Raw genomic sequence first — 15,769 nt, 5'->3', positions numbered from 1 at the left:
GTTATCATCATTATCATCATCATCGTCATCATCATTGTTGTTATTATTATTATTGGTGAGCATGCATCCTCTGTTGCTCTGACACTGTTTTTTGAGTACAAAGCTGAGTTAATATTAGCTCTTAATTTTCTTATGATTTTAATTGTTTCCCCTTTAACAGTATAATTTATCCAGTGTATCTTTTGGCCCAAGTATCTGAAATTATATTTAAAACAAAAACTTACCAAAAAATAAGTCACCCCTTGAATGAGAAGGGAACAGAATTGTCATTCCTTGCCAGATCCCCCTCAATTATAAAAAAGAATGGGTCTCCCCAGAAATGATATGACATATTCTGACAGTTGACCAGTGACAGAGCTATGACAGTTCAGAAGTTTTGAATATACACATGTATATTTTTTGTCCAGCATTGTGATCTTTCACCTTTCTATGTTAAATCATATCTGTTAAATACACACATGATATATTTTGGATTACATGAGTATACATATAAGACTTGTCATAGTAGTAAAATTATCAGCCAATACAACTGAGACTACATCATTGTACATCAACAATATGTAGAGTAAACATTTGCAGAATTAACTTTGCTTTTGTTATTTCTTCTGCAGGTGTGTACATCCTAGAGGTGGTGTGATTCAGAGCGTGTCTTCATGGAAGGATGGCTCAGGCTTACAATATTTTAGCAGCCGGCAAACACAATCATGGACATCTGTGACTCCCCAGCAGAATTGGTCTTCGCCCTCGGAAGTAGTTGATCTTACCTTGGATGAAGACAGCAGACGCAAATACCTACTGTAATACGATGTCACTGTGTTTCTTCCCCACTGTACCCTTCCTTTTTCTCTTTGGCACAGAAGTTCATTGTCATTGCTTCAACTTCAGAAGCTCTGCTCTTGGCATTTGTGGAATTGAAACTTGTGGAGAATTACCCCTAACACTGAGGTTTTATCTTTTAAAAGTCATTTAGGAAAATGAAGGATTCTTTCCCTCCTTCATTAGGAAAATGAGAGATAGTGATGAATTTTATGGGAAAAAGAACTGCAGTTATATGCGGTGAATATTAATCTGAGGAAATGCTATCCAGCTCTGCCTTCCTCACTCCTGATAGAATAATTTTAGTTTAATTACAAGGTGAATTTAAACTGGGGTTTTGGAGCCTTGTATTTTTCTCTCTGTGAGTGAAATTATACCCTACAGGGTCAGCTCTTCCTTTCCTTCCCACTGGCCCTCTTGCCCCAGGGCATTTGCACATTTCTCAGTCAGGTTCTATTATTGGCACTCAGTAGGACATGTGTGTTAACAGCATGTTCTTTGAAGCAGAAAACAGGAGCATTACTGTTTCTCTCTTAACTTAGTTTTCTGCTCCCTTTCCTGACTACTCTCCTGACTGGTGACTTGCCACAACTTGAATGATTTTGCTCTGATGTTATGATCACAAATGCTGTTAGGTTGACTTCTGTTGATTCCTTGTTTGCAATAACTTTTAATTCTGAAAAACGAGAATTTCTTGACTAGTAGAAACTTCCAGGATAATATTTTTCTGAGGAGGATTGGTATCAATGGAAAAAAAAAATCTCCATTCTGATTCTATTGGTTTTTCTTTTTTTTCTAGTCTACTCAAATATAACTGGAAAATATATAAAGGTGAAACTGGGAACCCATTACATTGGCCTGAAACAGACAGAGGCCAAAGTTGGGAGGGCTATAGTAACTCATAAGCTTGCATGGCATTTGGCAAGAGTGTTAAGTGCCTTCTTTCATAGCAAGTCTCTCCATGTAGGGCATAGCCAATAAGCGCTAATTACAAAAACTGATGCCGAACTGATGTGTGCTTGGTATTTTTCTCCTTCCTACCTTTAAAAAAATAATAATATATGCCATAAGAAGCACATGATGCTACATTCTAGATTTTACATAATTAAAAATATAGGAAAATTCAGGAAATGCCAAAGTTGAGGTTTTTGTGGCATTGTTAAGCTACTTGGTATCTGGGATTTATTTCACTTATTGTTCACATCTCTTGAAAGCAATAGCTTTGTTAACAACATCATGTACAGAGGTAAGGAAAAGTGATGTTGCTTTCATGACCTCCTCATTATGTTTTTCTTAAGTCTTTCCTTTTTGGTTTTTTGGTAATTTATCTGTTGATAAGCTACTTAACCTGTAGCCCTTAATGCATCAGTGGCTGCTGCTTATCATAAAAGCATGCATGAGAACTGCACAGTCAGAATAGTCTGCCTGACCCTATTTGTCCAACATTAAAATACTTGTTTTTACTAAAGCATAGTTTCTTAGTGAATCCTTTCTACTACTTTTGGGCTCTTAAATGCTCTCTTCCATCAGGGATGTGTTTTTGATCACATATTCTTTGATCAGCACCTTTCTCTGATATTTTTTTATTTGCTTTTGTTTTCCATCAGTTCAGATTCAGGCTTTTGAGATAATTCCAGTTTATGAAGCTTAATTCTATCCTTGTATATGGGCCTCTTGGCAAAACCAAAGACCAAACATGAGGCCGAAACAGAATTATATTCCAATCTGACTGTTATTAATGTCCTCAGACTGTTCATATTTAATTTTGGCATTATTAAGTACTTTGTGCTATTATAAGCTATTAATTTACTTAGCTTAAAGTATTTTGCCAAGCTGAATCCACAATTCCTGATCTGTGTTTTCAAGGAAACCAACTTGAAGAATATAGGGTGGGTCATGCTATATCACTTGAAATTTGTTTATTGTCTCAGACACCTGTAAAACTCCTTTGAAGTAAATACTTTACAGAGAAAGTTCTATTTAATAAAGTTATTTCTGTAGTCCTTTATAAATGGGCCATAGAAACAATACACTGTTGAACCATTTACAACAAATTCTCTAAATAGCATATAAGTATATAATACATAATACATAAGCATCTGTTTGTGCTTCCTTGGGTGAAGGGGGGGAGGGGAGGGGAGGCTCATTTGTATTTTTTTATATATATATATGTAATATACGTATATATATTATATATATATATATATATTTTTTTTTTTTTTTTTTTTTTAAGTAAGAAAAGGAGAGTTGAACTGACCCTAAGCTCTTTATACTTTTGTCCTATCAACAAGTGGTACCTTTCAAATCTCATTGCCCTTTCCCTCTTTAGACATCCCAACTGACTAAACTTTCCAATAGTCTCCAAAACAAAATAGTAGTGGAGATAGAGATCCAGGAATTAAGAAGAGGAGAGAGATGATAATGTCATGAACATTATAATCATTTTTCTACTGTATTTGGAGCCCATCTTTTTATATACTGATTCTTCAGAGATTTTGGGCACCAGTTGTTTCAATGCTAGCCCCTAAGGACTGGAGATGTACTTTTAAGCAGTCTTCTGATTTTTACAAAATTCCATGGTGAGAAAGCAATTTAGATGGTTTTTGGAATTTCTTCTTAAGGGATTCTATTTATGTGAATTTTTCATTTGGTAGCACAAAGCATAGGAAAAATTCCCCAAAGCAATAGATCACAGAGACAGTTCTCTTTTCAGAGTTATCTTTGTGCTAAATGGTACAGGTAGGCTACAGATTGGTTTCTATCCCAACTTAAAAAATAAATTAGAATTTGAACCAATGACCTATGTATTGTATGATCATGCCCTGTAAGATGTAGTTGCTGCTTTTTGGTATCTGCTAATTTTTTTTTTCTTTTTATTTTATTTGAAGGGGCCAAATTAAATGGATCCCCTTTCCTTTGCAGTTGAGCATCCCATAATGCTGGTATCATTGTACCAATTGTGAATACAAATCTTTTCCTGATTTCCTAATTTAGTAATGTGCATCATTTTTAGCAAGTTAGCACTGTAGGTAACTGAGAGGGAAAACAATATGTTAGTTAACCTGCTTTTTCCTATCTCATGAGGTGTCTGAGGGAACTGAGGACATAGTTTAGTCTTTCCTATTAAAAATAAATAAATAAGCAGAACCCCTAAATTCCTGTTTTCCAGTATGTATATGATGTGACTTCCATGTATATATAAAAACAACTGCGCCCTAACCAAACTTCCTCAGATTGTGCACTGTTTATAGTTTAAAATAATCACGTATCTTAGTCTCATGCTGTTGGGTTTGTTTTCCATTTTATTTAAAACACTACATATTTCTTATTCTTTTAACAAATTTTAAAGGGTAGTGATCTTTTAAAAAACACACCCACAATCACTGGATAGTTAGGAAATGTTATTGTTTGTTTTTGTTTTATATTTTAAAGAGCAAAGGGCAGCAACAAAGCCCCTTTCTTTCTTTCTTTCTTTTTTTTTTTTTTTTTTTTTGCTCCTCTCACCAGGAAAGTGAAATGTTAGCCATTGTATGGCTAGGAACCAATGCACTTGGTGGTTTAACAGATCTACTGTTGCTGGAGTTTGAACTTGGAACTTGATGCAGTGAAGACAAATCATTGCTTAGAATTAATGTTTTAAAATGTGCAACTCTAGTTTTAAAAGAAATTTGGTTCTTTACATTCATTATTTAGTTCTTGTTTCCATCTAGTATTTAATGGTCTTTGAGAAAAAAATAATAAAACAGAGTGTTATATATATATTTTTTGGTGCAAGATAAGACCTTCTGTTTTTTGAAATAAGTCTGTAGCATAAAGGTTAAACTATTTTAAGACAAAATAAAATAGAGTGTATTTAAACAATAATATTTGTCTGAGGTTTTTTTTCTCCCTTGCTTCACATAATAGGGTAGTGTATACAGTATCTCCAATTTTGATGACTATTTTTTAGCATTCAAGATTTCCAACTCTCTGCTGACTTTCAGTCTCACATTTTCACCTGCCTTTCAGACATCTCAAATTAGATGTCCAGGCGAAAACTTAAATTCAATATGTCCAAAATAGAACTTTCCCCCTAAACCTTTCTCTCCTCCTACCTTCCCTATTACTGTAAAGGGCAACACCATCTTTCCTGTGTCTGAAAGACATCCTGGACTAATTACTATCCTTCACTCTGCCATAACCAAACTGCTCCCAAAATTTGGCGATTTCACTTTTGCAAAATTTCGTGAATATGCCTCTTCTGATCTGTCACTCCCATCACTCTAGTACAGGCTCTCATCACTTAATGCCTTGATTACTACAATAGACATCTAGTGAGTCCTCTTGCTTCAAGTCTTCTCTCACTCTACTTCATTCAGCTGCTCAAATAATTTTCCTAAGATTCTTGTTTGATCATATTACTGCCGCCCTCTCCCCTCCCCAATAAATTGTGCTTTTAGGATCAAATACAAAATGCTCTGTTTGGCATTGAAAGCCTAAAATTGCCTACAGAGAAGTTACAGAGAACAGGATTGGTACTCTAATAAGATGTTGGTCCCTTACCTTTCTGGGAATTGAACTTGGCACTTCCACTTAATTTCCAGATGCTAGAGATGAAATCTGTTTTTGCTTCCCAGAGCACTGAGAGCAATTATATAACTCCTTTTTGCTATTGAAGCAAAAATTGTAACACTTCAAAAATAGCCTGGACTTTTTCCTTATTAACAACATCTAGTTTTTTAGTTTCTTAATTTCTTTGTTACCAGATGTCAAGTTAGGTCCTATTTAATGTCAAAGAATCTTCTATTTCAGTCAATCAACAAGATATTTATTGGGGCCCACTTTGTGTCAGATACTGTATTAAGTATCAAGGATTAAAAAAAAAAAGCCAAAGGAAAAAATTCTCAAGGAGCTCATGGAAGAGATCACATATAGATCATATAGACAATTATGTACAGACAAGATTCAGGATAAATTGGAGGAAATCAATAAAAGAAAAACACTACCATTTTTGATATCTGAAAGTTTTGTTTTCTTGAGCACTTTATGTTTGTTTTTTCCTACTTAGTGCACATTTATGAAAGGAAGGCAAAGTGGAAGATGGACCAGGGAGACCTAGATTTAAATTTTTTCCTTTATTAAAAAATTGAAGCTCTACATTAGTTTTCTTAAGATATGATATCTGCTAGCCTTCTTTCTTATTTCCACTGAAGGACTTCACTTTCTTGTAAAAAAAGGATTTTTTAATAGCTAAGTCCTAGTTGCATCATTGCCTTTACCTCTTACATTTAAGGAACTCTTGATTTTTTGTTATTAGAAGATTATCACCACCTAAACTTTATCCTAGAATCTTTCAAGCACTAGGTGCAGCTTTTCACAATCCCCTATCCCCAAAATTTGTTTCACTCAGCTTTTGAGTTCTTGAATGCAAGGATTATTTTGAGTTGGTCTTGTATTCCTAGCACCCAGCACAGTATTTTGCAGTAAAGAAACCCTTTAATAAGTATTAAAATTGAATTAAAGATGAGATGGTGGGTTTTTAGCAAAAGTTCTCTGTCTTTTTATGAAGATCTATTTTTCACCTTCTGGGTAGGAGTAGAAGGCTGTTCTTTAAGTAGAATTGGGAAAAGCTTGCAGTTCTCCATTCCAGTACTCTTAATTTCAGCAAGACACAGAAAAAAGATTTGTTGACTGAAACACCTTTGCTAACATACTAAGTAAGACTTCAGGCTTACCTGTAGATCCTTATCTAATGGTTAGAAAACTCTGACCTTTGGTAGTGTATTAAATACATACAGAGCAAGTAAGTACTACTACTGGTACTTCAGTGAAGAAAATTTAGCCCAGCCATATTTTTCTTGAAATGTGAGGGAGGAGCCAGGGACAAAGTCCTGATTCTTAATTGTCAGAAGGAGAGATGAAAAAACCTCAGGCCAACTCTAGTTCTTAATGATTGCTTCTAATAGAATGTTGAGCTCAGGATTAGAAATCAAATTCAGCTGAACATCTGTCAGGAAGGAGAGACAGAGAAGCCTCTGGATAGGATGAAAAGCTATTGTGGATAAGATTATTGACTTGGAGGAGACTTGGGTTTTGGTACCAATTCTGCCTCTAATTCTATGACTTTGTACAAGTCACTTTCTATCTTCTCATCTGGAAAGTAAGGCCATGGACCAGATAATTTCTAAATTCTTTCCATGTTTAATATCCCAAGATTGTCTAAACTGTAACATGAATATGTATATTCTTTTTTCTTAATAGCTATTTCACTCTGTACATCAGGCATAAGAAAATTTAATAAGATTATGTATTCCTTTTAGTCTTTTGACTTTGTTTTCATATTTCTCGATGTTTCATGGAATCAGTAACTTCTTTTTAATTCATTCTAGTTTTCAGAGGCAGCTAGGTAGCACAGTGGATAAAATATCAGGCTTGGAGTCAGGAAGACTTGAGTTCAAACTTGGCCTCAGACACGTCCCAGCTCTGTGATCTTGGGCAAGTCACTTAACCCTGACTGCCTCAGTTCCTCAGCTGTAAAGTGAGCTAGAGAAGGAAATGGCAAACTGTTCATGTATTTTGGGGGAGAAAAAGACCCAAATGGGGTTAATGATGAATTAGACACAACTGAACAAAAACAATTTTCAAGAAGCCTATTGTTTGTATAAGCTTTGATACATCATATCCTAAGCAATTAGATCCAAGTCTTTCTTCCATCTCTCATTTTTTCCTAGTTCTTTCTTCTATGACTCTCGTTTTCTTAAAATAAAAAATATTTTATTCTCCAATTTCATGTTAAAACAATTTTTCAACGTTTTAAATTTTGAGTTCTAAATTCTATTTCTTCTTTCCCTACCTCCCTTGCTGAGGTGGTAAGCAATCTGATATTTGTTATACATGTGCAATGACGTTAAAAATGTTTCCATATTAAGTCATGCTGTGAAAGAAGAAATGGAACAAGAGGGACAAACCACATGGGAAAAAAAGTGAAAATAGTATGTTTTAATCTTCACTCAGATTTTATAGTTCTTTCTCTTGATGTGGATAGCATTTTCCATCACAAGTCTTTTGGAATTGTCTTAGATCATTACATTCTGAGAAGAGCTAAGTTATCCTAATTGATTATGGCACAATGTTGCTATTATATATATGGAAGTCAGGAAGACTTGAGTTCAAACTTGTCCTCAGACACGTCCCAGTTGTGTGTCCCTAGGCAAGTCACTTAACCCTGACTAACTATATATAATGTACTCAGCATCAGTTTATGTAAGTCTTTCCAGGTTTTTCTGAAATCTATCTGCTCATCTATTTCTTATAGCACAATAATATCCCATTATATTCATATACCACAACATGTGGACATCCCCTCTGTTTCTAATTCACAAAAAGAGCTGCTATAAATATTTTTGTATTTATGGGTTCTTTTCCCTTCTTTATGATCTCTTTGGGTAGTGGTATTGCTGGACCAGAGAGTATGGATAATTTAATTTCCCTTTGAGCATAATTCCAAATTGCTCTCCAGAATGGTTGGAACAGTTCACAACTCCACTAACAACGCATTAGTGTCCAAATTTTCCCACATCTTTTCCAATATTTATCATTTTTCTTTTTTGTCATGTTTGCCAATCTGATAAATATGGTGTAGCTCAGAGTTTTTTAAATTTGCATTTCTAATCAATTTCATTGCACAATATTGTTGTTATTGAATATATTGTTCTTTTGGTTCTGTTCACTTTACATCACTTCATTTAAGTTCAGATTTTTATAAAATCATCCTTCATATCATTTCTTAAAGGTCAATAATATTTCATCACAACCACGTATTACAATTTATTCAGCCATTCCCCAATTTATGGGCATCCAATTCTTAGTCACCACAAAAAGAGATAGCACTCTAATTTTTAAAAATAATTTTAATCCTTTTAAAACTCATTTCATTTTTTTTCCAGTCAATCTAGCTAAATTTGTGCCCAGAGCTATTTTTTCTTTTAGGTTTTGCTTGTTGATATTTTGGATTCATTCTTTTCTGAATCTGTGTCTTGAGTATCTCTGTCATAATATTTTTTATGGTGATATTTTTTTTGTTTTTTTACTCATTATTCCAGGCTTACTTCCCTAATTTGGGCTTTTGATTTGGATCAGGTTCTGCACACATCTTGAAGGGATGTTTGGAACTTTGGTCTATTTTGCAGACTCTTGTGTCTGCTGCTGCTTTCTCTAGGTATTGAGTGAAGTGTTCTTCAAAGGTTTCAGGGGCAGTTTAGGCTAGGGGACGTGCAAACTTTCAATGGGCCCAGAGCTGTTTCATCCAGAGTGAAGTCTGAGGTTTGCTAATTTCTGACCCATATTTGGGTCTCTACAACACAACTATGGATTTGACTCTGATTAGAGCTGTAGCAGACTATTGCTGACCCTAACCACCATCAGGTATCTACAAACCTTTATAGGTTCAGAGACTCTACTTCAGGCTTCCCTTTTGAGTTCCATGAACTGCTTTTTTAGCTGCAGGCCTTGACTTGGACGAGGGGCTAGATTTGATACCATGCTCTAGGGTCAAAGCCATTCAATTTCTGTTCAATTATGTTCCTACTCCTTGCCTTGGGTCTGTACTCTTTATCCTGTTGTGCCACCCTTGGATGTAGGCCCCCACTCCTCAGTTTACGTTGAGATCTGTGACTCAGCTCTGGAGTATGATTGACTAAGCAACCAGTTAGCATCTGTTACTCTTCTCTGCCCCTTCAGATTGGACCTAGGAGCTCTACAGGCACCAGTTTAGTCCCCAAGCTAGAAGAATCCCTCTAGCACCCTTCTGGTTAGAACTGGTTACCAGTGTCTAAAATTATCTATCTATTCTCTATGTGGGCCTGGACTAGAAAAAAATGGTGTGTAATTTTTCTGTGGATTCCCTGATTAAATAATATTGGGGGTAGTAAAAACTATTATCACCATACTACTTACCCAGCCAGCAAATGGAAGTATCAGGGAACCCTGAGGGAGAGAAAAGAGATAGAATGCACATTGCAGGTAATAAAGCCAGCACCATCATCTCCACCTCTACAATTACTCAGGCACTAATGGAGACAGTCTGGGACCCAAGGGACTTGAAAATAGCCTGAGATCATTGGCCTTTCCAGTTCACTGCCATCACGGAGAAGGGAAACCACTGTGGAGAAGGGACCCTTCCTTATTACCAACATGTATTGCCGACCAGCTGCCACTGAGAAGGACAAGGCCCTCATAGAAGGTTGCAGCTGCAAGTCAGGCTGAAATTTCTCATGGTCTTTTGGGATTACAATCCAACAGATGGCAATACACCTTCTTTCACGTCATTTCCTTCCTTTTCTGGGTTCACTGCCACAGAAACATTTCTTAAGCTATGTCTCATGGGGGTTGCTTCCGAGGATGATGGCAACAGGAGCTAGGCTATAAGCAAGACTAGTGATTTGGAGGGTGCAGCCCTACTGGCCTTTTGGGCTTATTTCTCTCTCAGTGGCAGCTGGTCAGCAATGCGTGTTGGTGACAGGGAAGATATTAATTGCTGAGGCATAGATGGTGGTGCTGGTTTTATTTCTTGTAACATACATGCTACCTCCTTTTTCTCCCTGATACTTCCATTTGGCTGGCTTGCTCCCTTACTAGGGTGGTAATAATTTTTACTACCCCCTGAATTGTTCAGTATTAGTTATTTGTTGTTGTTGTTGTAATATTTCAGTCCTGTTCAACTCTCCACTACCCCATTTGGGCTTTTCTTGGCAAAGATGCTGGCGTAGTTTGCTATTTTCTTCTCCAGCTCACTTTACAGATGAGGAAACAGGGGTAAGTGACTTGCTCGGGTTCACACAGGCAGGAAGTGTCTGAGGCCAGATATGAACTCAGGAAGAAGAGTCAGCCCAATTCCATCCCTAGTGTTCTATCCACTGTACCACCTACCTGAACGATGGCATGTGACATAGAAGCTACAATGCCCAAACAGGTACCCAAGATCTGATAGCATCCATGCTTAGGATATACTTCCTCTGATTAGCCATCACAATGAAAACCCAAATGGGGTGGAATCTTATAGGGATCCCTTGTAGGGATACTTAACCTAACCCTCAAATTTAGATAGAAAAACTTGATTGTCTCTAAACAGTCAGATTGGGTGGGGTCGTTTAGGAATGACCTAAATTTAAAAAATTAAAAAAAAAACTTTTTATTTTAAAAACATATGCATAGATAGTTTTCAATATTCACCCTTGAAAAACCTTGTGTTCCAAATTTTTTTCTCTCTCCCTTCTCCTCACCCCCTCCCCTAGACGGCAAATAATCCAATATATGTTAAACATGTAATTCTTCTATAACATATTTTCACATATATCATGCTGCATAATAAAAATTAGATCAAAAAGAAAAAAATGAGAAAGAAAACAAAATGAAAGCAAACAACAACAAAAAAAGTGAAAATACTATGTTGTGATCCACACTCAGTTCCCATAGTTCTCTCTCTGCGTGCAGATGGCTCTCTCTGTCACAAGACCATTGGATTTGGGAATGGCCTAAATTTGGATGATGCAGAAGAAGGATCTTTACTGCTTGATCCTGGACATTCTTATACAATATTACTAATATCCTCACAGGCTAGCCATCAATCATATTCTTGTTCAGCCTATGATTCAAAAACCACACTTAAAGTTCCTTATGGGAAAAAGAAACATCACCTTCAACCTATGGCAGTGGGCATCATGAATACTCTTCCCATCATCCCCAGAGCATCTATTTGTGTGGACCACTGTTAGTGCTATACCAGCCTCCTACTTCTGATCTGCACAGGCCTCTATGGTGGTCTGGGGCCTGGAATGGGGGGAATCCTATATCTAAAACCTGATGTTATTCAAATTAGGTCCGAAAAGATTCACTTAACTTTATCATTCAAAAGCTGGTCATAGGAAGTGAAGGGTCATAAAGAGAAAGCATAAATCCAGTTTCCAAAGTTCCTTTCTTAAAATTTTTACCTCCTCCTTGGTTCCCTATCAGGGAATTGGCTATAGAAGGAATTCCTCTATGGGGAAGCAAGTAGGCAGAATTCCCCATTTTAGCTACCTAAAAAGGAAAAGTCCCATCTTTATCTGGGATCTCTAATTCATTCATCTGAATTTGCAAGAGGAAAACCTGTGGAAGTTTTTCAAACTTATGGGAACTTTGCATTAAAAAATTGAGCTATCTGCATTAGGTCACAACTTCATTTAGCCATTGTTATGATGATTCATTGATTCGCTGTTTATATTTTTCTGGCTACCTCCAAAGTTACTTGATGGTAAAAACTCACCTCCCCTTTTTAATCCCCCAGAAGAAGTCACTTCTTAGGGGACAAATTTCAGGCTTTCTTGCTATTTGCTCTAGCTTCAAATCCTCATCATTCCCCTTGCTTTCATTCTCTTCCCTTATATCTATAACCTTGGCAGGACTTCGGATTCTTCAGTGAAGCGTCTGGTTCAGAGTTCACACTTTACACCTGTCCTCACTTCCATTAGTATTGCCCTTTCACTGGGGTTATTCATAGATCCTCTCCTTGTAGGCACATTTGGCGGTGGTTGTCTATCCTTTATTTTCTAAAAGGACCAATGATACCAGCAAAATGATGTCTTGACTTGCAAGTGAATTGGATTTAAGTGAGACAGAATTTTACAGAGCCATCAACCTCACTCTCCCAGAGTCGTCAAAGTCCAGTGGCAGGACATAGGTCATAATTATTGGCAATAACTGCAGATCAAATGGGAATCTTATGGTACAGTTCTTAAAAATCAAAACTTCATCCATCTCTGTCTTTAGATACTTATCATGCAAAGACAATTTATCTTAATTTTCCTTACTTTGGCAATCCAGCTTTTCTAAAACTAAGAGCTTTGTTTTATTATTACTTACTTTCCATGTCAATATTTTTAAATGCTCATTACGTTAACTGTACACATTTAACAATTCTTGGTCAATGGGAGCTTCCTTTTTATCCTACTTAGAGAATTCCCGTGTCTCCCAAACAAATCTTTGGCCACAGGTTGTGAGCATCCTATATCTGGCTTTCCAGTCATTCAAAGTTCTTCCAAGCTTCCCTCCAACCATTTAAAAAAAAAAAACAAAAAACAAATTTAATCACAATACCATTGCAAATAATACTGACCTTGCTAACTATTTTGAGTTAAACCATCCTGGGAATTCAGGCTCAAAGCTAGAATGCTAATGGGCCATAAAATGAGATAAAAATGATTTGACAAATAACAAGAGATAAGAAGAATATAATTCCTAGGATTAAAAAGACAGTAATTCTGATCAAATGGCTAGTCTCTTCCATATCCACTCATGGCAATTAGCCATGTTAGATTAGAAAAATGTTCTGACCCTAGAGCAATGGAATCCAGTGTGACTACAGGATGGGAAGGAAGCCAAACCAATGATGATTCTGAGAATGGCCTCCTTGCCCATTTAAAAGGAAAGAAGCACAGACAACGTAAAGCACTGGTTGCTCCTACCACTCCCCTAATTTATCTTTAAGGAAACTGAGACTCTGGAAGAAGTCTTTCATTCTTTAAGACTATGATATTTTCTATTTTCTTTATTCTTCCCTTTATCCTCATTCAGTAGTCTGTACATAGAATCTACTCAGTTAAAGTTGATATTTTATAAGCAACTCAGGAAAAAGGTTATATATAGGTCTCTGAGGCCCCTTTCATCTTTTATGGCATATACATTTGAGCCTAAATATATTATAGTAATTATTTACATATACCTTGTGCCTTATGGTTGTGAAGCTTTTTACATATATTAACAAAAATTATCAGAAAAAAACCATAAATGAAAACCATTGAATGTACAAAACTAAAAGAAAAAAAAATGACCTCAAGCCTTTAGTTAATACTTTACATAAATTAATTCATTTAAACTTGACAAATTCTCTGAAGAAGAGTAGTATATCATTATTCTTATTTTGCAGAATATTAAACCAGGACCCAAAGAGCTTAAATAATTTGCCTGAGGGACTCAAGTAGTTACATAGCAGAACTGGGCCTCAGATTTAGATCTTCTGATTTAAAAAAAAATTATTAAAGCTTTTTATTTATAAAACATATGCATGAGTAATTTTTCAACATTGACCCTTGCAAAACCTTCTGTTCCAAAATTTCCCCTCCTCCCCACTCTGCCCTAGATGACAAGTAGTTCAATACATGTTAAATATGTTAAAATATGTGTTAAATCCAATATATGTATACATAGCTATACAGTTATCTTGCTGCACAAGAAAAATTGGATCAAGAATGAAAAAAAACTGAGAAAGAAAACAAAATGCAAGCAGACAACAACAGAGGAGAATGCTATGTTGTGAACCACATTCAGTTCCCATAGTCCTCTCTCTGGGTGTAGATGGCTCTCTTCATCACTTAACAATTGGAATGTCATTAATCATCTCATTATTGGAAAGAGCCATGTCCATCAGAATTGATCATCATATAGTCTTGTTGCCATGTACAATGATCTCCTGGTTCTGTTCACTTCACTTTGCATCAGTTCATGTAAGTCTCTCCAAGCCTCTCTGAAATCATCCTGCTGGTCATTTCTTACCGAACAATAATATTCCATAGCATTCATATGCCATAATTTATTCAGCCATTCTCCAATTGATGGACATCCACTCAGTTTCCAGTTTCTAGCCACTACAAAAATGGCTCCCACAAACATTTTTGTCCTTTTCCCTTCTTTAAGATCTCTTTGGGATATAAGCCCAGTAGTAACACTGCTGGATCAAAGGGTATGCGCAGTTTGATAACTTTTGAGCATAGTTCCAAATTGCTCTCCAGAATGGCTGGATCCATTCACTAACAATTGTTCACTAACAATGTATCAGTGTCCCAGTTTTCCCACATCCCCTCCAACATTTGTCATTATCTTTTCCTGTCATTTTAGTCAGTCTGAGAGATGCATAGTGGTATCTCAGAGTTGTCTCAATTTGCATTTCTCTGATCAACAGTGGTTTGGAGCATCTTTTCATATGAATAGAAATAGTTTCAATTTCTTCATCTGAAAATTGTCTTTTCATATCTTTGGTCCTTGGTCTTCTGATTCTTATGTTCAGAATTTTCTTTTCTACATCATAATAATTAGTCAGTCTGTGTCCCCCATATGCTTTTGTGCATTCTCAGATTATAAACCCAGCAAGAACAGGAGTGGTTTCCATTCCCATTGCTGTACTTGCTTTGGCCCCGCTTCTTATGTAGCCAGGCTTGGAGAAAGTGTGCTTTATTAATGGAGTATTTTTATGAGTGACATTTACTTTTAACTATTTGAACTATTTTATGTTCTGAGACATTTTTTCTTGTTTGTATTCTAATTCCTAGAATACTTTATCTTTTGTAAGCATTTTCACATTAAGAAGAGACCATGATTCTCTTAACTTCTCCGATTCTCGCTTAAAACCCTTAAGTGTTCTGACCTACAGTGTGCGAGGTTTAATGGAGCAGCTTTTTGTTTTTTAATTATAGCTTTTTATTGACAAAACATATGAATGGGTAATTTTACAACGTTGTCCCTTGTACTCACTTCTGTTCCAACTTTTCCCTTCCCTCCCTTCACCCCCTCCCCTAAATGGCAGGCAGTCTTATACATGTTAAACATGTTAAAGTATATGCTAGATACATGTGTGCAGAATATGTGTGTGCAGAACCAAACAGTTCTCTTGTTGCACAAGAAAAATTGTATTCAGAAGGTAAAAATAACCTGGGAAGAAAAACAAAAATGCAAGTAGTCCACATTCATTTCCCAGTTTTCTTTCTCTGGTTGTAGTTGATTCTGTCCATCATTGATCATTTGGAACTGTATTAGATCTTCTCTTTGTTGAAGATGTCCACTTCCATCAGAATTGATCATCATAGAGTATTGTTGTTGAAGTATATAATGATCTCCTGGTTCTGCTCCTTTTACTCAGCATCAGTTCGTGTAAGTCTCTCCAAAC

General features: G+C 36.1%; 1 protein-coding gene across 4 annotated transcripts in view; it reads left to right on the top strand.

Moving 5' to 3' along the window:
* C1H18orf25 (chromosome 1 C18orf25 homolog) overlaps nucleotides 1-2,949 on the top strand; it is a 100,468-nt gene extending 97,519 nt beyond the window's left edge. For 3 of the 4 annotated variants that reach the window (XM_031945997.1, XM_031945993.1, XM_003759516.4), the window contains one exon: nucleotides 612-2,949. In XM_031945997.1, coding sequence (XP_031801857.1) covers nucleotides 612-801 — 190 coding nt within the window. In that variant the 3' untranslated portion in view covers nucleotides 802-2,949. The remainder of the gene's footprint in view (nucleotides 1-611) is intronic. The other variant, XM_031945996.1, reaches the window with a different exon arrangement.
* The last annotated feature ends 12,820 nt before the right edge of the window (nucleotides 2,950-15,769 follow it).

Source organism: Sarcophilus harrisii, chromosome 1, assembly GCF_902635505.1.
Source record: "Sarcophilus harrisii chromosome 1, mSarHar1.11, whole genome shotgun sequence".
Lineage (NCBI taxonomy): Eukaryota > Metazoa > Chordata > Mammalia > Dasyuromorphia > Dasyuridae > Sarcophilus > Sarcophilus harrisii.
The sequence above is the reverse complement of the archived record's forward strand: the minus strand, read 5'-3'. Positions and strand labels throughout refer to the sequence as shown.